Source organism: Bidens hawaiensis, unplaced genomic scaffold (assembly GCF_021521415.1).
Source record: "Bidens hawaiensis isolate Kalapana, Puna unplaced genomic scaffold, B.hawaiensis_p1.1 tig00030487_1, whole genome shotgun sequence".
NCBI lineage: Eukaryota > Viridiplantae > Streptophyta > Magnoliopsida > Asterales > Asteraceae > Bidens > Bidens hawaiensis.
In genome coordinates this window covers 115,058-140,011 of record NW_027495073.1, presented here as the reverse complement: position 1 = coordinate 140,011, position 24,954 = coordinate 115,058, and the positions used below count along the sequence as shown (strand labels likewise).

Here is a 24,954-nt window from a genome sequence, read left to right as displayed (position 1 = left end):
GCGAGTTTGGTCTACCCATAGACGGTTCATTAAACGAGCTAGGTTGCACCTTGTTCGTTTTGTGAAATGTGTTTGGTTGACTAACAGACGGTTCATTAAACGAGTTAGGTCGCGCCATGCTTGGTTCCCCAAAGGGATCAGGACGACCCATGATTGGTTCGTTGGTGTTAGCCACTTTGGAACTATCAAACCTCTTATCATACCCGAATTCAATGTCCCCGTCCTTCGTTTGAGTGACATTGGTGTTATGACTTGCGTCTTTCTCCTTTCGTGGAAGGCTTCGAGTAGACGGTCTTGTGACCTCTTGACGCTTGTTACAAAGGCGCCTAAGAAAGCAAGCAAATGTGGACACGGCTATGATCACGGCTAGGACTATGAAAACCGACCCGTATGATCCATTTGACGAGCCGCTTGTGGGGGGGAAGAGTGTTGGTAACCGGGTACACAACCGGCATTTGTTCGGTCATTTTTGTAAAGAATGCAAAGAAAGAATGTGCAAGAAAGATGTTGGTTTAGTGGTTTTAGTTTAAATGGAGGGGTGTTGAAGGGTTTTTGAATCTTAGATAAGTGACTTTTGCTTTACTAACGAGTTGGGCAAACATATATTCTTTTATGCCCCTTAGTTACTTGGTAGGAGTTTTATAATGATTCTGTAAGTTTTCATGATTTATACAGAACAAAATAAATATTTTTAAGTAAGAATAAATAGTGTTAAGAACAGATGATACAACAATATCTAACAACAAATATGTTACACAAGCTAATTTGTGGAAACGAGCTGAGCCAAGCCAGGGCATCGACTAGGCTCGAGCTCAGCTCGTTTCAATCCCTAATTTCTAAAGCTCGAGCTCGACTCGTTACTATTTCTTAATTAATTTTTATATATTTATAAATGTTTATATATATATATATATATATATATATTTTGTTCAATGATATTTTTATATATAATATAATACATATTATTTAGTTATTTTTCATAGCATTTTATAGATTAATTAATAATTATATATATATATATATATATATATATATGAATATATTATAAAAATAATATTGATGATAGACTCGCGAGCCGGCTCGAGCTAGATAAGTGAAGCTTGGGCTCGAGCTCATTTATTAAATTAACGAGCTTACATTTAGGCTCTAGCTTGGGCTCGGACTTGTTTAAGATCCGCTCGATCAAGCTTTCATGAGCCGATCTCAAGTAGCTCGCGAGCAGCTCAGCTCATTTGCACCCCAATTTAGTATAGACTTAGGGATCATTGCCAAATTCATGTATGTTGGTCTGTTGGAAATTAGAGATTTATACTAATTGTGTTTTACCATCAATTGTAAGTCTAATGTGGGTCGAAATTGGAATAATTTGTTTCCAGTTGCAAACATGATAGTCATAAACCAAAATATATAAAGCAAATATAGGGCCTTAATTGTTATTTGAGTAAATCAATGGCATTTTGATGTGTTATAGTATGTCAGTTAACGTCATTAGATGTGAATTGTTATAAGTAAGTTTAATAAAGGCCCTTACTATTATTATTATTATTATTTGTTTTTGTTATTATTAGTATTATTATTAATTCTTTTTTGAATCTAATTACAAGCGACATAATTTGATATAAAGGGGTGTCATTGAATATATAGGCTATACTAATTAATAATAATACATACTTGATTGTTCTTTTGCAATATGTATAACTGGAAAAACTGTAAAATTGTAATTGCGGGATTATCTATTTTAACAAAGTAAAAGGCAAAAAGGTAGTGAGACTCATTGAAGCAATGTGACTATCTTATTATTATTCTTTGCTTTTGATACTGGAAAAGGAATAATTTTTAGAAGATTTGCTCAAGCAACAGTGTATCACTTATCTTTGTTAAAAATCTGTTCAAATTTGCTTTGCCAAAGTGAAATAGTAAATAAATCATGTTGTCTCATCAAAACCATTTGTCAACTAAAATAAACCAAATAAATTTCAGAACCCCATTTGAATATTGTGACCAAACTATACAAAACCTTTTTTAGAAAAACTTTTTAATAATATAAAATTGGTTCTTAAAAATATAAATGCCCAATTATGTTTTTAATCAATTTGGTTAACATCAACTCAGTCTTATAACACAATTTAAACACCTAAAAGCAACCTAACATCTACCAACATAATGATGAACTGCACAATAACAATACATTGTTGTTACCTCATTCTATACACCTTCGTACTATTCTTTCACTTTTCAGGTAATCGGTCTCTCTTTTGTTTTAAAAGTGATTAATTTGCGTCTAGTTTATAACCATACATATATCTATCATCCAACAAGCGACGCTGTTCTCGTTTGTTGTTAATCTTTAATCTTATATCTTTTGTTAGCTTGTTCTTTTACATTTTAGGTTCAATAATTTCTACTTTCTAATTGCATAGCTTTTAAGATCAAATATTATTGTAACCTATTTTTACACTTCTAAAGAAAATTCTTTATCACTAGTTGAATATAAATATATAAAATATGTTGTATCTTCAAATTTGTTCAATAGAAATTTCACTACAAATGTGTGTTGCGTATTTTTTTTATCAAATGAGAAATGCCCGAAAAAAAAAAGAGTAGTGTTTATGTTGAAATAGAAGATAAACAAACAATAAATTACGGTGCAAGCCTTTTTTCACATTATTAGTTTGTAATCCGATTCTTTGTTTCTTCCAGCGGCCGTACCCATTGGAATTTGCTACGGTCGGGTCGCTGACAACCTTCCACCACCAACAAATGCCATCAACATTATAACCACCAACAGAATATCAACCATCCGACTATTCAACCCGGATCCTGAATCCTTACAACCATTTTCCGGAACAGGAATCCAACTCGCTATCGGAGTTCTCAATGAAGACCTCCCATCCATCGCCGCTGGCACCACCGCCGCCACTCAAGACTGGCTTCAATCCAACATATTCGCCCACGTGTCACCCGACCAAATCCGATACTTAGTTGTCGGAAATGAAGTATTCTTGAAAGACCCATTTTACACACCTCATGTGGTCCCCGCCATTATTAGTATTCACCAAGCGTTACAAAACCTTAACATATCCGAAAAAATAAAAATCTCATCTGCTCAACCCGCTTCTATTTTAACAAACTCTTACCCGCCTTCACATTCGGTTTTTGACCAGAATATCCGACCCGTTTTGACACGGGTCCTCCAATTCCTACACGACACGTCATCGCCTTTAATGGTTAATATCTACCCTTACTTTAGTTACATTAATAATAAACAATTTGTGTCGTTAGACTCCGCTTTGTTAAGACCGGGAAGTGTAATGCATGACCAAAATTTGGTTTACGATAACTTATTTGATCAAACGATTGACGCGTTTATATTTGCGATGGAGAGAGAAGGGTACACTGGGATACGAGTAGTGGTGACAGAGACAGGTTGGCCCATTGCGGGTGGTGAGGCCGCAAATGGTGAGAATGCATTGGTTTATAACGGGAATGTAGTGAAAAGGAGCTTGAACAACGTTGGTACTCCGAAAAGACCCGGGATTGGTGTTGAGGTGTTTTTGTTTGATTTATTTAATGAGAATGAGAAAATGGAGAAAGAATTTGAGAAACATTTTGGGATATTTGGGATTGATGGTGTTAAGGCATATGATATAGTTTTATATTGATTAAGGAAGATGTTGAAATAGATTTAAGAATATAATATGAGATTGTTACATGATTATGAAACAAAAATAGTTGGTTGACACTGACAGAAATTTGTTATGTAAACAAAAGAATATAGAACTATAGAGGTGTAACAAAATTAATCATTTGAAGCAGCTTATTTTACCTTTTATGTAAAGCAAAAGTAATAACTTCATTAATAAATATTACCAACCTACACGTAAGCAGTAAGCCGACACAAATATACATAACCAACCAAGAATTTTGACATGGAATTTGCTCAAATTGTCCATTTGATCGGTTAATGTTGACAAACTGTCTATTTGACCCTCTAATTTCCAAAATGTTCAACCTGAAACTCGTCGACCTAATCATTTTTTAATCATTATACCATCCAGATTCAGGCAGTTGCCAAAAAATATCGTTGGAAGTCAATGTCATTCTCGTCGCTAAATTAACTTATCAGCTCCGGTTTCTTTTTAAAAGATAGCGATGTGACAGTTTTATGGTACATGTCATAATCTGGTTGGTTAAAAATCTCATTAAGTAATGACTAAAAAGTGATCGAATCGACAGGTTTTAGGATGGACAATTTGAAAATTGGTTGGTCAAATGAACATGTTGTCGACATTGACTCCCGTGTTTTTTTCCTGTGGTGTTTTGCAAAACGAAGCAACTTATAATGATTAATGTTTTAAGATAAAGGGAAAGTAAAATTATACCACGATGTCTACTCAATTACTTGCTATTTATCTAAATATAAATGTTTTCCAACTTTGATTTATTACTAAGTAGTTTGTTGCCAATACATTCTTTATCGACCATTATTGTACGCGGTAGGTTCAAGCCGCGTTATGGGGATCACCAATACCTCCTCGACTAAACCGAATTACATGAAAAGCTTGGGATCAATTTAGTTTGTTGATCCTTCACGTCACGTCTTGGCATCGCTCCTAATGTTGGTATTCTACTAAAACCACTATCCACGCAGAATAGTTAATTTTTGTCGACGCCCAATTTGTCCATCTATGTATGCAGTTTTCATATTTAAAAATTACTTATTCAATTTTGGATAGTAGGGATTGAACAAAACGATAAAACCGCATGCGGATCATCCCGTGGCCACCAAATGCCGATAATCAACGCCAAAGCAGGAACACATTTTACAATAGAATGACTTCTGATACTCATTCCATTGAATAACCGTGTCCTGAGGAGGCAACCCCGGTGAGCAAATAACAGCACGTAGGATCTTCAACATCTCTTTCCTCGTGAGTTTAAAAGCCTCATCGCTGCTGTTAAGCTTCGCTATGTGGTCAAACACGAAATTCTGTGGACAAGGAAAATAATTAAAAAAAAAAAAAGAAAGAAAGAAAGAAAACTGTAGTTTCTTGATGACACTGACAAATAAAAATAAAACAAAAATGTTCCTTGCAGGCTTGTTCGATGAGATCTTTTCAACCCACTTCCAATTAGGCTTAGATAAAAATGCTAGCACTGATCGGCTGTTGAGCAGAAGGCTATAATTAGTCGGTCTTAACAGAAAACTAATAGCACGAGTATACAAAACATAAGTAGTACCTGCGAGTGCCCAAATTCATCAAAAGCACATCATCCTCGGAAGCAGCCTCTAGATTCTGATAATCAACGCCAAAACAGGAACATAACTTGCAATAGAAGGACATAAACACCTCATCCCAACACATAAATTCCTCTGGAGTAGGCGTTTTCCGTGAGTGAACAAGGCTCATAAACTCATAGACCAGGTTGGCAGACAGTTGGGTTTCGATATCAAACTCATTAACATTCGGGTATCCGAAAGGGGTAAAGCCTGAAACGTCGTATTTAGGCAGCAGAGAGGTGTCATAGCCGGCAATAAGAGAGGCCGCATTCTTCCTGTAAGACATTTTATTTAAAATAAAATAAATAAATAAATAATCACATGTATTGTACTAGATAAACACGTACTATTTCCAGCCAGGTGGCAGATGAGAATAGAAGAAATCACAAAAAAACCTAATTTTTTTGTCAACCAGGGTGGTATCTAAGCCGCTTTCCATGAGATAAACTGCTTCCTTAATCAACAGATATAAATGATATGGAATCGGACGAGGCTCGGTCCCAGAAAGATAAACGCCGATTTTGAATGGTCTGGTAAACATAATCGGCTTGCCAATAGCAAACGGCCTATGCATCAACTAAACATAGCAAATATTATTATTATTATTATTATATCAGTAACAAAATTAACACTAATGGCATTCGAAATGATTATATTAACACTTGGGTCTCTTGCCCCTAATGCTGCTAGTTTTCTAAAAAAAGTTCAGCGGGTCGTGCACACAATAACTCAACGAGGCCGAAATAACTTTGTTTTCAGTAGGATCGATTTTGCTATTATTCAAAAGGGTAGCGGCGCGGCTTGCTGTCCGCTTATGTGATTCTTTTATATTTCTATGGAGTTAATCCAAAAAAATGATAATAATAAAAAAATAACACTTAGGGATTAAAACTAAGCATTCGATCTTTTACCTTTTTATAAGATGATGCCCTCTTAGTGAAACAACAACAATTTTAATCAAATCAATAAAAAACTTAACATTCCAGTCAATTAAATTTAATTTAAAAAAAGGTACATGTACAGGCCTGCGAATGCGATTGCGATTGCGCGTCTGGAGAAACCCTCTGAACGCCATGCGGATAAACCAAACCCTGACAAAGAACCGGTGCTTGCTTTTAAGGTAAAGAATAACTTGATGATGCGTAATTGGGCTGGATTAGATTTTTTGGCGGGAAATACCGGTTTTGATAAAATAATTAAGAAAAATCAGATGAATAATCGGTTTTTAATAAAATAATAATAAAAAAATCGGTTAACCAGTTTTGAAATCAATAATATAAACCGGTTACTAACCGGCGGTTAGGTTTGGTTAGTAACATGTAGGGGTGTTCACGGTTCAGTTTGAACGGTTTTTGGGTTAAACCATGACCAAACAATTAGTACCGGTTTTTGGTAACTGAAAACCGAAAACAAACCGTCAACAATCAAAACCGAACCAAACCAAACCGTTACTAACGATTTGTTCCGGTTTAAGAACATAATATGAGATCTTTACATGATTATGGGAAAAAAATATAGTTGGTTGACACTTTGACATAAATTTGTTATGAAAATAAAACAATATAGAAGTATAGAACATAGGTGCACAAAATACCCGGTTCTGGACCCGACACGGTGTATCTGACCCGGAACCGGTTTCTACTCGTACCCTGCCCATGGGTATGACCTGGTATAGGATTTCTCCTCAAAGCCGTACCCGGAACCGACCCAGACTTGGTGGAACTGGAACCGGAAATACCTGGTCAATACCCGACCCTGCCCTACCAGAAACACGAAAAAAACCCGAAAAACCCGATCAAATACCTGAATATACCCTGAACCGGTTCCTACCCGGTTCCGGTTTATAGAACCATATATGTAGAGGCCCAATAATATAATAGTTTATTAATGACAAAGCCCACAAGTCCACCATGCAATGAAATAGTCCAGTAATATAGCAACTTTGCAGCCCATTGTAGAATTGAAACCAAATAAAAAAATTAAACGTCTTTTGTCATTAGCTCACCTCATACGGAATACGTAGACATTCTATGTTTGTTGGTCGTTAAAAAAATATCATACGCTAGGTTTGATGAAATAAAACCCAATTTGTAGGAGATACTAAAGTAATTTTTATTATAATTATTATTTTAATGATTTTTTATATTTCTGTTTTAGCTATTTGCTTGAATATACTTTTTTGTTACTTAAAAAGTTAAGTGATGATTTCAAAAAATATGCCGGGTATTGAAAAGGGTGAGATGAGAGTCAAAAGTGTTTAAAATAATTTAAAAGAATAAACAGAGTTAATAGTCTATGTTGTTAACGGCCAACAAGCATAGAATATCTAGTTACTCCGTACAGGGTCACCTAAAGACAAAAGGTCACCGCCATCTAGCCCAATCCAGCCGTACGGAGCCCTTAAGCTCCTCCAATTTATCTCCAGATCCGGGGAAACCCTACCCCCCGAAGGCCCACTAGTGGTAAAATTCGGACGCCCTCATAATCGAACTGGAGATCACAAAGATCCCAGTCTTCCTTCATTGAGCCACCCATGTCCCCATCAAAGTGCTGTAAGCGGGGTTTGAACTTAGGTCTCCACTGAGAAACTTATGTTTCCTACCACTGCACTACATTTGAAAGGACTACGATTGTTTATTAAAATTTATTACTTTTAGACAAGATAAACAGAGTTAATAGTCTATTAGACTATGATTATTATTGGTAAAAAGAGTTAATAGTAATGATTTTCACTAGTTAGATTATTAGTACAGATTAATATTTAACATTAGTTAATAGTTTTTAGTATTATAACCCCATTTTCCTTATTTAAATAGTAAAATCTAGATTTTTTTGTGTATAATGCCGTAGTTACTTATAAAAGGCTATCTAACTTAATTTAAATGAATTAAGATTGAATACTACGTAGATCAACATTCATGGAATCCCCTCAATCACCAAGTTCGTCCTTAGTCCATGTCATAATGATTTAAGCCTTGATACAACTACATATCAAGACCGCGTATCTTATGTGATATCAATTATCATTTAAGGGCAGACTCGTATCAAACTTGCGTTTGAAGAAATGTATGCTGATTACAAACTCAAATATCGTAATAAGTTTTATTTACCGTTCCAAATGTTACTTGTAACTCGTTTCGTATTGTATATGTCATTTAAAAATGTTACTTGCTAATTTTAAGATTTTGTAATATTACAAATCCAAGTTTAATAATCATTTAAGATATTAAGAAACTTTGAGAAGCCACCAAACAATGCTTTGTCCTAATGTTTTATTTTTATTTATTATTATTATTATTATTATTATTTTTTTTTTCTTTTTGCAAATGCACTAATCAACAAATTCGTTATTGTTATAGTTAATCCAATTAAAAACGTGTGATAATCATTTGAAGCAACTTACTTTACCTTTTATGAAAAGCAAAAGTAGCAACTTCATTAATAAATATTACCAAGCTACAAATACGTAAGTGATAAGCCGACACAAACATGCATAACCAACTAAGAATTTTGCCACGAAAAATGCTCAAAATGTCCATTTGATCAATTATTGTCGACAAATTGCTTATTTGACTGACTAATTTCCAAAATGTTTAACCTAAAACTCGTCGACCTAATCATTTTTTAATCGTTATTCGACGAAATTTTTAACCATCCAGATTTAGGCAGTTGTCCAAACAATCTCGTCGGAAGCCAAACTAATTATCATCGGACACCAAAATAATCCGTCGGCTCCGATATTATCTTTTTAAAAACTATCGACCCGATGGTTTTATGGCACGTGCCATAATCTGGTTGATTAAAAATCCCATCGAGTAATGATTAAAAAGTGATCGGATCGACAGTTTTTATAGTAAACATTTTGGAAATTGGTTGGTCAAATGAACATTTTGTCGATATTGACTCCCCTTTTATTATTATTATTATTACTATTACTATTATACCATGATATCTATTCAAGAGAGTGAAGCTTTATGTTACTAACTTGCTATTTATCTAAATATTTCTAACTTTGATTTATAAGGAGTTTGTCGATTTGGACCCGCCATAGGAACCAACACGTTTCCAATAAATTCTTTATAGACCATTATTGTACGTGGTAGTTTCGAGCTGCGATAACTGAATTAGATGAGAAGCTCGGGATCAATATAGTTTGTTGATATTCCACATCACATATTGGCATCGCTCCTAATGTTGGTATTCTATCTAGAACCACTATCCATACAAAATTGAATCATTCATATAAGTTTGATGAGTTACCATCACCAGGGCCGGCTTAGCTCTCAAGGAGGGCAGGATGGTCAACACCCCCCCCCCCCCCCCCGACACTCCGTTAGGTCTGAAAAAAATGTGTATTTTTAATATTTAAACTCAATTACTCTACTCATTTAACCTTGTTTTTATACACAAAATTTTTTTCGCAATCCAAAACATAAGTAAGCTCATTTAAAATTTTAACTTTTTAAAACCCAACGGAAAACCGTTGGTTTTAACTTTTATTTAAGGGTCACAAGTTTTTTCGGCTTCGGTCCAAAAATTTTTTACACTTCTCGGAGACAGCCCTGACTATTACTAACTAATAAGAAGCGAAAACTTTATATGTTAGTTTTGACAATGAATTGACCATCCAAATCCCTACATTGTGAACTGGCAATCCAAATCCATGCACTCCTCGATCACCAAGTTTGTTCCTAGCTTGATATTCATTAATTTAATTGACGTGACTAGATATTAAGAAGGCGTATCTTATGTAGTATTATTGAAGGGTAGGCTGTAATTAAACTCAAGTTTAAAGAAAGATGTATGTTGGGCATAAACTCGTAAGTCTCACGTCTCGTGATGAAATATCATAAATCCAAACGTATTTGTTTGTTTTTAGAACCGATTTTGAGATGAATATATGTCCTTTTAAAATGTTACTTGTTAGTTTTATTGTGAGTTTTCATATTGTAAAGCAAGTTTTATAATCAATATGAAAATTAAGGGGCATTGAGGAAAAGCCACCAAACAAAGACTTTATTTTTTTTAACGGCAACTTTTTTATATTTATGCTACCGTACTTTTAAAATTTGGAGAGCCTCGATGCCTAACAATGGCCGGACTATGTTGTTTTAACCGGGCTACGCTGGCTTTAGAGTTTGGCTTGGGCGTTCCCTCGGGAAACCATATCACCGACTGCCACTTGACAGCCGTTGTGCCACCACAAGAGTAGAACTCTCTGGCGTAACACACGGTGGGACGAAAACTCGGGTGGGCTCATGATTCGAACTGACAACCTTTGCACAATGTTTAGCTCAAATCTATCATTGCAAATATCCACCCAAATGTGACACAAGTGGGATTCGAACTTAAGTCTTCACTGGAGAACCCAGGCGTCCTACCACCAGCCACAAGTGGGAGATATACCAAACAAAGCCTTGTACTCGTTTTTTTTTTTTTATTTTATTTAAATTTGCACTAGCCATCAATATTGTTCTCGTTTGTATAGCAAGTCCGATACAAAAACATGCCAAAATCACATAGGCAACTTATTTTACTTTTTATTATATAAAGCGAATGATCACCATGACACCAGCCTATCATGGTTACAAATATTGATATGGTTTTCAAAACATTACGAAATAATTGACATTAAAACACACAATTTATTATCTTATACTCTACGTTTTACCTAAACTAATATATAATCATGTTGCTTTTAAAATGAGATATATGATATAATCGGTCGATTATTGTATTGTTTTTAATTTTTTTATAATTTTATCCTTAAAAAATTGGCATATGGCAAATTATTTATATATAGTAAAGTTGAAACTTGGCGTCGCAACAAGATGATTGGTTCACCTGGCAACACGTGAGCGAGCCGAGTAACTTTTTTTCTGATTTTTTTGGGTATTGTTTTAAATTTGATAACTCAACGGTTATTCGTATCGACTTACCGCCGCCACGTTCAGGACCGACAATGTTACCAACAACCGGGTTTTACCGACTTTTTTGTTTTACACAAACCGACCGATTCCGTAAGACTCTAACCGGGCCAAGTGGTGGCACCACATTCGTCCAGCCATGTTGTCCTTGTTTTTGTTTTTGTTTTGCTTTGATTCCCGTACCGTAATGGACGTGATGGAAACCGACCAAATTTATGTAAACTCACCATCATAACGCCGGGACTGACAATGCTCGGGTTTTATCGACTTACCATGCAACGTCTAGTACCGACAACGCTCGGGTTTCACCCGCGCCCATGTTTTATTGAACTTCATTTTAATTACGCACCGTAACAAATGTAAACAAAATCGACAAAATTCGTGTTGATCCACCACCAGAACGCTCAGATTTTTACCATCGCCCCCAACACCCGAATACGAATCGACTCGCAACTGTAACGATCGTGTTTTACCAATGTCCGAGTTTACTGACCGAATAAACTTTAAACATGTTGACAAAAAATTTATAATATGTTATACGAGTGTCATAGAGTCACTGTCTCAGCATTTGGGACCGGCTAACGTCACCTCATTGGCCCAACTCAAAATTTATTTTTATTTTTTGTGAACGTACCTGATACCGACTGAATTAGCATTGACTCGTCAGTATCATATGGGGCCAACCGACGCCACCTCATTAGCTTACCTCAATTTTTATTTTTATTTTTTTGCTTTCATTTTGTTTTAGTTCCAGTATCATGACGAACATAGCTAATAGTGATTGAATTCGCGTTGACTCGCCGCTGCAATGCACGACCGTAGGGGTGCAAACGAGCCGAGCCCGAGCTCGACTAGGCTCGAGCTCGGCTCGTTTAACTTACACAGAGCTCAAGCTCGAGCTCGGCTCGTTTCGAGCTCTATTTACAAAGCTCGAGCTCATGAGTAGATTCTCAAGCTCGAGCTCGGCTAGTTTATTATTTATCAATTGTTTTTTATATAATTATAATTATTTTTATATATTTTTTTCTATTATAATTTTATGTACAAAAATATATATATTATTTAGTTATTTTTATTTATTTTTTCATAATATTATATATATATTAATTAATTATTATTGAATATATATTTTAAAAAATTATATAAATGACAAGCTCGTTTAGACTCGCGAGCCGGCTCGAGCTCGATAAGTGAAGCTCGGGCTCGATTATTAAACGAGCTTACTTTTATGCTCGAGCTCGGGTTCGGGCTCGATGAAGCTCGGCTTTATCGAGCTTTTTAATGAGCCGATCTTGAGGAGCTCACGAGCAGCTCGGCTCGTTTGCACCCCTAGCACAGGTAAATCACTAGTTGCCATTAAACATGCTTTCCAGTTTCCACATGGCCAATAATGTACAATCGTAGATATGTATGCATAATTGATATTCAGATACATAATTTGTATGAAATTATACAAAACTGACTATAAAATAATAATTAGATTCTTTTCAGAAAATGTTGAAAAACTAAATAACAAGATTTAAAGTATATTTTATGACATATGTGTCTAAATATATTAGCAACTGAATTTATATATTAAAGTTTGCAAATTACTCAAAACAGTTCTAAAGTGGATTAAACGGTACTAGGAGATTATTTTCTCTTTAATCTCGTTCTGTTAGACACGTTAACTTTAAACTGGAAAATCGAGTATCATATCAGTTCAAAAAAAAGTTTATGAGTTTGAGACGGGTATAATATTAAATAATACATGGCCATATTACCCTATCATACCCGTAAACATTTTATTTTTGTTTTTGTTTTGTTTTATTTTTCATATAAATATATAGATAGAGCAATCCAGTTCATAACCTTTTAGTTTTTATATTTTCTAATTACCTTGGTTAATCACAATATATGAAATTTAGAATACTAGAAAATCATGGCTGGCTTTGAAAATTCACGTACCCGGCCGAGCCGGAAAAAAATATGTCATTTAAGTAAATGTTTGCTTCCTTTTTTTTAAATGAATAAGTAAATGTATTTTATATGAGATGCTTTTGTAAACACTTAAGATTTTCTCAAACGGTAAATGCGTGCGACGGAGATGGGTCAACGGCAACAACAGTGGTGGTCTAACAAGTGGTTTTCACCATGGACATATGTAACTTTATCTAAAGTAAAAATTAGAGAATGACGGGTATTGATTAAGGACAGTAAAGTCATAAATGAAACGATAAACATTTGTTGTTGAAGAGAAGCTCATGGTTAAGGTTATGATTTCATAGAGTAATACATAATTATGCCAAAAGGACCCTTTTGTTTGATTACCACAAGTGTTTTAATGTTACTTATTTTTAATGTGTTACATGTGACAAATCATCTCCTCCGGTACGAGTGTACGGCCTCATCACCACCTCTCTCTCACGGATCGATCTTCCGCTCGAACTCAATTCCTCTCGGTAAGCATTTGCCGTACATTTTGATTGTTTACTTCATGTCTTCCATATTGATGTTTGATTTTGTCAGCTGAAATCAACACGATTAACTGTCATATATCGTTGCCGGCCGAACCCTAATTTGTGCTGCCAGTTGTTTGTTTTGGCGGGCGATTGTCGCATTTAAAATCTCTCAAGTCCATCCATATACCAAGTTCCAGCCTGAATTGGTATGCACCTCCTAATCCTTGTGACTGCATTTATTGAATTGAACGTTTTGTTTACGTGACAACCCCTGTTTTTCAATTCGTTAATGTTATACTTTTTCGCTAACATTGTCCACGATCAAACCTAACAAATAACTCATAAGCAGTTTAATTTGGTTAGTTCAGTAATGAATATATTCATAAATAATTATTGCAAAGCAAACATATTTTGTGAATATGTGACAACATCATAACAATTTTCATTGAGATCCGCAATATATTTAAGCGATACTATAAAACCACGACGCTATTCTATAAATAAAAACTAGTCACGCACACAAAAAATAATATTAATACTAAATAAAACTAATTATTTTAAATAGTTTGTGAGACGCAACGTTTAGAAACCAACACCCGAGTTCGAATACGCGATCCGCTTCTGTGATATTAGCAATCTTTCGTCAAAATATTACTTAACAAAATAGTTTATTTATTTATAGCGTTGAATATAAATATTAGAGTGATTAATTAAGAGCTTTAAATAAATAGCTTCTTTAAAATATCGACTTGAGAGCAGATGTTAAACTGCACAATTGAGTTTTTTATTTAAGGATTTTGAAAAGAAAAGATAAGATTATTTTTTTTTTCATTCATGAGTTTCTTTTTTTTTTTTTTAAATAAAGAGAATGGAAATGAAAATTGAGTCTTTTTTCCTTCAAAACTTTTCTATCAAATATGGTCTGATTGTGAAGGAAAGTTTATATCTCATTACAATATTAATAATTTATCTAATCTCAATTCTCTTTTCCATTTGGCTACGAAGACATAATTGTAAAGTTACAATTTTTTTTCCTATGTTTTCCTTCCGATCTAACTCAACAATGTTATTAACACTTTCATTTATTTTCTTTTATTTTAACTTGAGAATGTCTTTTAAGTATAAAATTTCCTTTTGTTTCTTCCCTTGCCCAATCTAATCGTTTCTTTTCCTTGTATTTTAAACCCGAGAATACAATATAAACGTTTAAACGAGTTCGTATACGCGATACCTACTTATTTACCATTTTACCACTCTAAACCCTAGCTATAAATACACCTTATAATCTTCACCATCTTCTTATCTTATTCTTATCCTTCCCCCACAAACTTGAAAACCGTATATCCGGCAGCCACCATCTCCTCCAGCCACCACACTCGCTGCCAAATGTTTTTCCGGCAACACAACATCCGCCGGTAGTAAGTGTGGTGGGTAAACAAGATCCGGCGACATATGGGCTTTTCCGACGAGCCCAAAACAGTGGAAGGTATAAACGCACACTTAACCTATTATTTATTCACACATATTTTTAAATAAAATAAACTAAACGCGTGTGAGATTTACGGACCGAGCTCTTAACGAACCCGACCTGACCAACGACATAATAGCGAGCCGTGTTTTAAAAACCGGATTTCGCACAGCAAGCCGGTATTTTTGGCCGGTTTGTTAGAACATTGAGCCGGCGGTTTTTTGCTGGCAAACCGGTTTTAAGTATGAGAAATTTTTGATATTTTCGGCCTATATTTTTTCAAAATTACTTCTAACCTAGCGTATAAACTTTAGGACTATTTTTTTAAAAAGTCTTTTGTATTAATTTTTTTAATACGAATTAACTTTTGAATTATTTTTTATTATGGAATCATTATTTTTGGAGTTCAAGTTGGATTTATAGATAATTATAAGATAAATTATTCAATCGGTTGAACCATTCAGTATAACCCGATTCAATCACAATAACAGTCAACAACAGATCCGTAAGGTGTTTCCGTTATTCGATCAAAGCTTATTATTAAACGTTGACTCCGACGACGTTAAACGCCGTTTACCGATTGACGTGCCGGTGGATAACGTCTTCATCGAGTCACCTCGCCAATCTCCGTCAACTAGCAGCGAAACTAACGGAACCATAACGGCGTTACCGAAAGAATCCGATACAACGGAGATTAATAATAAAAATAATTTTAATATCAAAAGCAACTCCACCGGATTCTCGAAGCTATGGAGGTTTAGAAACAACGAGATGAATCGGAGTAATAGCGACGGCCGTGATGCCTTTGTGTTTTTAGAGGCTTCAAATGCGACGACGTCTGACGGGAAAAGTAGCGGCGGAAAAGGTTGTTAAGAAAAAGTCAAAGAAGTCAAAGGCGTCGGCGCATGAGGTGCAGAAAGGAGGGCAGACGGAGGAAGAACGTAAAAGGTCGTATTTGCCCTATCGGCCGGGGTTAATGGGGTTTTTTACGAATGTTAATGGGGGGTTAAGTAAGAATGTGCATCCGTTTTAAGTTTTTTTAGGGTTTTTTAGTAATTTTGCGAAGCATAAGGTATTGTTACTGTTATGTTGAAGGGGTTTTATTTTAGTTTGATGGGTTTTTCTAAGCGTACAAAGCAGTATTGGCAGTCGTATATTTTGCGATTAAAGCTACAAGAATTCAGTCAATATTGGTTAGATTTGTTACGGTATCGACAGTAAACTAAAAAAATAAATTAGTAAACGATAAGAATAGTATTGACACTTGTATAGCGCGTGATAAAATAATAACATATTTAAAACGACATTTATTCTGTCGGTAAACTTGCACGTTGCAGCTGCAAATTGACGCAATATCGATTGTATCGGTTATGCTCTTTATGCTAACGAACTGAACCAAAAAATAAATTAGCCAATACCCAAGTTTAAAGATTTAACATATGAAGGGAAAGGTATGACATGCGCATGGCGATGGGAATATACGTAAATTTTAACGATATCCGTTAGATTCAAAAATGAGACGAATTGTACTATCGTAGTAACATTGGCGACCGTGACACCTGCATGAGAAGCTCTAGATACCGCAACAATCATAACAAAAAGCCACATTTATTTAGAGAAAAACATTCCGGATTAACAAGAAACTAGACTAGAAAAAACACCCAAAAGTTCCCTGTACAAATCAAAAGTTAAAATTATATTTTCAGTTATGAAAACTCATTAAAAAATAAAAAAAAACACTTTGTTATTATATATAGTGGTTTATACAAACATGGTGGCCACAAATAGCAAAAAGTCAACATGCCAATTGATTAGATTTTGAATTGTTATTATTTGTATTTCTTTTGGCTAAATCCATATTTCAGATCATATAAGATTTAAGGTAACAATATATAAACAAAATGTGATTTCTTTGTTTGGAAACATAAGTTGTTCATTAAAATTTTGGCCAATAATGACATGAACAAAAGGTTAAATGTTGGTGTAATGGTGTTTAATGAATAAACTTAATACAGTTATATGGGCCAAACATCCAGTTAAAGTGTTAAAACATATCAAAAGCCCATAAATTGTACTACTAATTCATAAAACCTCTACTCTAGGATAGAGGTGTACAAAACCGGTTTTAAACCCAAACTGGTTCGGTTTGGTCAACGGCTGGTCAAACTGGTTTGACTCAAACCGGTTCGGTTTATAAACCGGCTTAGAAGCAAGATAGGCCAACCTGGACCATGTCAGTTCGGTCCGGCTTAGAACCGGTTTTCCTCAAACCGGTTTGGTAGATCTTAAGGGGAAAAGTTCCTGGAACTGGTGGTTTGGGTCGGTTTGGGTGAAACCGGTTTTATAGTCAAACCGGTTTGGTTCGATTTGCATAAAACCCGTCCCAAACCGGTTTTTTTGCATAAAACCTGTCCCAAACCGTTTTTTTGCATAAAACCGGTTAGGTTTGCATAACACTTCAAACGTGTTAAAACCGGCCAGTTGCATGGATCAGTTTGGGTGGTCTTTTTGGCTCGAACCGAACCCCAACAAGAAGATTAACCCAGCCGCTTTTGACACAAAAATAAAGATTACTTGTTTTGACAGACCATTATGGATGAAAGTACAAATTATACCCAACTTTATTCCATAATAAGATAAACCACAACATAACATCTTAAACCAACAAAAACCATACACATCAGAAAAATAATACATCCCTTCTCGTTATGAGAGTGGTTTCGACCTGCGGGGCCCTCAACTTGACGATGCCAACCCCACACATTTTCGCTTGCCATTCGTAAACGAATAAAAGCGGATCAGCGGACCAGTGTTAATATGATAATGTTAATGTTGTAATATTACTGGAGCAGTGTTAAAAAAAATGCATGCCCTCAATACCCTTTCGAGTTGATTCAAAGTTGTTGAGGTAATTTTTCTCTCAAACGCTCCAAGCTGTTTACTCGCGTAAATCACATATTTCTAACCTTAGATTAGGGTTAAGATATATACTTGTACAGTCTTCATAAATAGAAGTTCCACTGACAGGCTCTTTGTGTGTGTGAAATCCTGTTTGTTGGCACTCCCTCAAAACATTCATCCCATACGGGTCGGATAACCGGAAAAACCCAAAACTCCTAAAATGCAATAATTTCAATAAATAAAAAAAGACTAACTGGTATTGCTTTTTTAAACAACTTATCTGGTTATCGTGTGTGTGTGCGCGCGTGTTTTTTTTTTAAATAATATAGGGCCTACCTTGATGTATCTGTGGGGGCCATCACAATGGCAACTGCCTCTGGTACCATCACCTGGAAATAGTTAAAAAAAAAGACCAATAAATTAATTTGAGTTTAAAATCACATTTGTAACATGAATGCAAAAATAGTACTTAAAATTTTATAAAAAATGTATATTATTATATGAATTTTACCTGATAAGAATATTGGGTATGCAGATCAACTGATGACATAAAACAACTTTGGGAAGGATGTGTCTGAAGATCAATAAAGAAAAAAATGTTATAAATTTTTGAAGATCAATAAACAATATTAATAATGTAACTTTTTCAAGTGACATGATTTGGCAGGCTGTAGGCCTGTGAATGAACCAAACGTTCAGTGAACTGTTCGTGAACCGTTCGGCGGGAAGTTCGTTTATGTACGAACGAACATGAACAAAAATTTTCTGGTCGTTTAATTAAACGAACTAACATGAACAGATGTTTCGTTCTTTCATTTATGTTCGTGAGCGTTTGTATATATTCGTTTATGTTTCTTTGTGTTCATTTAAGTGTGTTCATTCATGTTTGTTTGTGTTTATGTAAGTAGGTTCATATATGTTCAAATATGTTTGTTTACCTTTGTTCAATTATGTTCATTTATGTTCGTGAACTTTTCGTTTAGATTTTAAATAAACGAACACGAAAATGTTCAATTTTTTAAACAAATGAACATGAACACCAAATATTTGTTTGATTAAGTGTTCGCGTTCGTGTTCGTTTAAATATAAATGAACGAACACGAACATACCCTTGTTCGCGTTCATTTGGTTCGTTTACGGTCCTAGCAGGCTGTAAGCAAATTTTTAATACACATTGGATGACTTTCGACCCGTTTGACCCCTTTCACTTTTAGTTATGTTTTTATTTTTATGTTTTACCCTTTTGAACCATTAGAGACAAAGTATAACCGAAATCGACTCGTTGAGAGATAATTGGGTTAAAAGACGTACGTGGATCCATCCAACAGGGAAGAGAGATTGTTCATTTTGAATGGCAAATATCTCCTCTTCATGAACAGCCTGACACTATTTTAATGAACGAAAAAGGATTAAAGATCTTGAACGAAAACGTAGAGTCGTAGAACCAAATGAAAACACCTAAAAGAAAAGAAAAAAACATTGACTTACAGAGCTGGAAGTTGAATCTTGTTTCGGTATTATAAGAGTTGTTACATAATACGTCCCTTCTTTCTGGAAACAAAATTAAAAAAATTAAAAAGCACCATACGGAAAAAATAGTCAGGGTTATAGACTACTTATTTTAAAACCACATATGTATTGAAACAACTTTATACGCCACCTAAGAATATGTATGCATTTATACCGTCTGGCTTAAAACATGTAAGAATATAATTAAACGAAAAAAACACACTAGTTTTTCCACATTGAATCGTTGCTTAGTGATAGCTCAATGCAATGGCATTATCGTCTTTTTCAACCTTTTAAGGGCATATACGTCATTAGGCGAGTTTTTTGACAGATTGGTGCAAACAAAACTGAATTAATACTTGAGTGTGATATTACTAGGAAAATGCATAATAATATTCAGTGGCTAACAATAATAATCAAGAGCATGTATCTTACAAGAAAAGCACCAAGCACGCCACATGTCTCCAGATCCTTGCTCGTGTTGTCTATGGCAAGATCAAGAAATCCATCTAGCAACTGTGTTGACTGAAAAAAAATAGCTTCAATAAATAAACGACTTTGTTGAATTTGACAGCGAATGCGTGGCAGAGTGCAAGTGGAAAATTTAGAGGTGGCGCTTTTGATCCATTTTCTTACAAATTAGTATGCTTGGATTATATTTTATCTCATCTCTAAATAAAAAGAAAATGTGTTTAACCGCATGTGTAAAATTGATGCACAAAACCTCCTAAATCATCTTATTAGAAAAGGTCGATTACTATTGAAATATTATAACTTTTGAAATGAAACACAAACTAATTATAGTAGTTTCGAAACATAATGTTGACCCCGGTCCACTTTGACCCGTTACCCGACCAGCTCATTTTGCCACCGGTAGTTATATTAGATCACTTCATCATATGGTCTAGAATGGCATGGTTAATCACAGTACAGTAAGGTCAATCAAAAGAGAGAAAAATATTTAAATCTTACTATGTGCACATCTTTAAGACCATTAGATGCTGTTGATCCATCAACTAAAGATTTTGAATGTCTATTCTCGAAACTTGGAGTTGTGATCCGTGAAACCTCTGAACCATGCGGGTCCTTGTGTATGCATGATATTATGGGAGAAGGATATGAGTGAGTGACTTTGCACAAAGTAGGCTGCATTAAACCTGTTTTATTCATTAAAATGTCTACTCTAAGTGCCAAATGAGAATCTTAGATGCATGAGCCAATGCCACTTCTCTGCAAACAAGAATAAAATTTAGAAATAGACATTTTTGCAGACAATAATACATATTAATTATTTAACTTCGGGTCTTAGTAAAAACAGAAATAGAACGGTCAAAACCAACTAAAAAACGGAACAGACTGAACCATATTACAGTTTAGTTGGATCAGTTTTACTATACAACTTATCTTAGTATAATGTTCAAGATAATCGAATCGGAGTAAAACTGCACCAGGTAACATTGGACTCTGCTGATATGAGTTAGTAGAAAGTAAATAAGGGCGATTATCAGGATAAATGTATTTACACACGCGCACGCGCATATATACATTTATGAAGCTTAAAAAAGCATGTATGTAAGAAAATAAACAAAATACAAACTACTATTTAGCTACTCCAAAAGCCCAAATAATAATTTGAGTTTGGTCCCAACTGATATTAAAAACCAAATATTCAAACCGTTTGGTCCAATCCATATTGTCTTATAGGACAGTTGGGTTATGTCCAAACAATGAACACCCCTAGAAGAAGCTAGGAATTTTTTTTAATTAAACTTATTATTGTTCATACAAAAAGTTTGAGGTAAATATGTTGAAAACTCACTAATTTTGGGGGTGTAAACAAGCCGAGCCGAGCCGGAGCTCGACTAGCCTCGGGCTCAGATCGTTTCAAGCACCATTTCTAAAGCTCGAGCTCGGCTCGTTTATTATTTTTAATTAATTTTTATATGTATATAATTACTTTTGCAAATCTATATATATATATAATTAAATTTTTATATAGAACATAATATGTATTATTTAGTTTTTTTTTATCATAGTTTATATATAATAATTATTATTAAATATATATACTAAATATATTAAATAAAAAATTATATAAATAATAGGCTCTTTTAGGCTCACGAGTCAGCTTGAGCTCAATAAGTGAACTTGGGCACGCTTATTAAACAAGCTTATTTTTAGGCTCAAACTCATTTAAGCTCAGCTCGATTCGAGCTTTTTTGCGAGCCAATCTCGAGTAGCTTGCGAACTGCTTAGCTCGTTTACACCCCTAATTTTGTATGACAAAAGAAAACAGCAACTGACATGAATGAAGCAACATTAGACTTCTCAAAAGAATTTCCAACAGCTTTTACTTGGGCCTCATAAACTCCAAACACATTGTCTCAACATCTAACTATCCTCAATATAACAGAAAACCCATACGGATTCATATATAAAGTTGGTCAATCCGAAAATCAATTTAGTCATTATGTTTTAGTTTTAGATTGTGATCAACTGATCATGTAACTTTGAAGGTGCCGCTATAGATCCGCAACGAAGAAATATATCTTAATGAAGCAATAGAAAGTTTATTGGAATTAATTGGTTCACAAAACCATATTTAAAAAGAATGGAAAAGTTTGAAGTTCATAAAGGTGAAAGTGAAAAGATAGTTCAAGTAATAGGTTAATAATTTGATTCACATCAGGACCAATTAAGCACCTTATGAAAAGTTTTAGTGATAAACAATGCAGACTTTGATGCATCAAAACTGCGATTTTGGGTTTGGAGAATGTATGCAGGAAATAAGATAAAAACACAGTTTACAAAAATATGATGGTTGGTTTAATGTATTTAACAGCCATAGGGCCTCATGTTATGTATCCTAGAAATCTTGATAAAGGGTGCATGGAGATCCCAAATAACACAGACTTCCTTCTTTCAAAGAACTATAAGATTTCTAGACTCTAGTGGAACTATATTTCACACAAGGGCCTATATTAAGTTATTGCTAAAGCAGTTGAGTAACTAAGCTTTCAAAGTAAACCTGTTTTTCACTAGAGAAAACAAGCATATAAAGATATCATTTCATTCTTAAGTGATCTTATAAAGGAAGAGACAAATAAACTACCGAAATCATTTATTTCTGGAACAAATATCAAGTTGCAGATATCTTTTTTTATCAAAACCTCAAATAATCAACATTTAAGAATCTGAAATTGTTGTTAAGTACTTATACTTAGAGGGAGGACTTGCATACTTGAAGAGCTTTAAACAGAGAGTTTTACATGCATCACTTAATGTACGTATTGTAAAATTGGGCAGTTTTGAGTGTGTTTCGGATTGCTTCTCTAAGTTACTTATCTGATTATCTGCTAGTGAAATAAGCACTAAGCAGTCTCGCTTATTAAACTAAACAGGTTGGAGTAAGGGCGGTTTTGGATTTGCTTATTAAAACTGCTTAGATGCATTGCATTTTGATACAACAATAAAGCAACTTTGAGAGTGTTTGCCTGTATAGATTGCTTATTTAAACTGTTTGTCTGGTTATTTGTGAGTGATATAAGCAACTTTTAACGATACTAATCTAACATTGCATACTCCAAACTGCTATACAAAGTCTCATTAAGTAATCCTAACAAAATAATCAGATCTGAAAACAGAGTTGCATAAAACTGCTTAATAAGTACTCCTTATAAAACAATCAGATTTAACACCCTAACCTCACTAATTTGAATATAATTCTTCATTTTTGCAATAATCATTTTGAAATGGCATCATCATCCCTTCCATAGAGGAGTGTAAATGAGCCGAGCCAAGCCTCGGCTCCTTTTGACTTATGAGAGCTCAAGCTTAAGCTCATTTTGATCTTTTTTTTTCTAAAGCTCAAGCTCGCCCGTTTCGAGGTTTTTTTTCCCAATGCTCGAGCTCGGCTCGTTCCGAGGTTTTTTTTCTAAAGCTTGAGATAGGCGCGTTTCGAGGTTTTTTCTAAAGCTCGAAATCGGCTCATTTATTACTTATTATTAATTTAATTCATATACATTTTAATTATTTACATATTTTGAAAAAAACCTTAAACAAGCTTAAACAGAGCTCGAGCTCACGCACAGTACCTTAAACGAGCTCGACTCAAGCTCAATTGTGTGCAAAATTAACCCATAGAACTCAAAAGGAGTTAAAATTTAAAAAACACACTAAGCTTGTTAACGCTCAACAATCCTAAATGATCTTCCCACACAAGGCTCGAGCTCAGGCTCCATAACTAAACGAGCTTTATTTGAGACTCGTCACTTCGAGCTTTTTATCGATCCGATCTCTCGAGTAGCTCAACTCGTTTGCAAATACGTGGTTCACATATCGAAACTTAATCCACATATCAATTCCTAGCATGATTATTTTTGAGTTAATGCCAATACCTTAAATGAGCCAAAGCTTGGCTCGAGCTCGGCTGTGTAGTGTGAAATTATTACATAGAACTCTAAAATAGTTAAAAAATTAAAAATAAAAAAAATTATTACATAGAACTCTAAAAAAAAAAAACTTGTTAACGCTAAACAATCCTAAACGATCTTCCCGTACAAGACTCGAGCTCAGGCTCGATAACTAAACGTCGAGGCTCCACTTACCCATCCGATCTCGAGTGGCTCAACTCGTTTGCAAATAGTACGTGGATCACAATATCACATATTGAAACTTAATCCACATATCAATTCCTAGCATCAGAACTATTGCAAACCCTAACGAAATTCTTATATACACACAAATTAGCTATAAACACAAAACTTAACTCCACAAACAGCATATATTATCGTGTTATTATTATTATTATAAAACCGTAAAATTTGGGATAAAATATGAATTTACGTCAGCAACTTGTTAAATTGATGATTGAATTGAAAATTGTGCTTACGGAGCTCAACAGAAGGCGAACGTTGCAGAGAACGCGAGGAATAATATTATCGTTTTGAACAAATTGCATCGATTATTATTGTTATTAATATTATTATTAGTGCTACTCGTAGTTGAATTGATGCATCACGTAATTATCTCTTTCGGACTGTGCGTGTGTAGTCCCCATTATTATTATTATTATTCGGGTGGGTGTCAAAACAGAAAGTTATATAATATTCCCACCCGCCAAATTCAACGGACGCTCAAGTGGGTATTTAGTTATTTACCAAGTAGCCCTTCGTTACCGCATGTGCAAACGAGCGGATTCGAGCCTAGACAGGGGCGGATCTAGGTAATCGGGAAACCCACTGAGTTTCGGATTTTATATAAAATATGAGAGTGAACCCACTTATAAATTGTGAGTAAAAATTTTTGTATTATTAATTTATTATGTTCCGTAATGACTTAGATGATAAGCAAAGATGAATTCCAGCTTCTAGCAGTTTATTTTATTTTCATGTTACTTAATCATTAGTGTTTGTATCTTGCTATCTT

At 34.6% G+C, this 24,954-nt stretch overlaps 1 protein-coding gene and 1 pseudogene across 1 annotated transcript; one reads left to right on the top strand and one right to left on the bottom strand.

The window, feature by feature from the left end:
* Window positions 1-374: 374 nt before the first annotated feature.
* Window positions 375-3,662, top strand: LOC143580438 (glucan endo-1,3-beta-glucosidase pseudogene; annotated as a pseudogene).
* A 14,272-nt stretch (window positions 3,663-17,934) lies between these two features.
* On the bottom strand, window positions 17,935-20,754 carry LOC143580434 (AMSH-like ubiquitin thioesterase 2). Its single transcript, XM_077063458.1, has 7 exons — window positions 20,500-20,754; window positions 19,963-20,052; window positions 19,507-19,569; window positions 19,330-19,404; window positions 18,530-18,592; window positions 18,355-18,407; window positions 17,935-18,233 (listed from the first exon to the last, which is right to left on the bottom strand). Exons 1-7 carry the CDS (start codon window positions 20,695-20,697, stop codon window positions 18,056-18,058), a joined length of 720 nt encoding a protein of 239 aa, XP_076919573.1. The 5' UTR covers window positions 20,698-20,754; the 3' UTR covers window positions 17,935-18,055.
* Between the last annotated feature and the right edge of the window lie 4,200 nt (window positions 20,755-24,954).

Bases quoted from the DNA above. Each gene is read 5' to 3' on its own strand.
- LOC143580434 (XM_077063458.1), bottom strand. From the start codon at position 20,697: ATGAATAAAACAGGTTTAATGCAGCCTACTTTGTGCAAAGTCACTCAC. The intron at 20,053-20,499 runs GTAAGATTTAAA...ATTTTTTTTCAG, and splicing joins GTCTTAAAGATGTGCACATA to TCAACACAGTTGCTAGATGG. The intron at 19,405-19,506 runs GTAAGTCAATGT...TCATTAAAATAG, and splicing joins AAGATTCAACTTCCAGCTCT to TGTCAGGCTGTTCATGAAGA.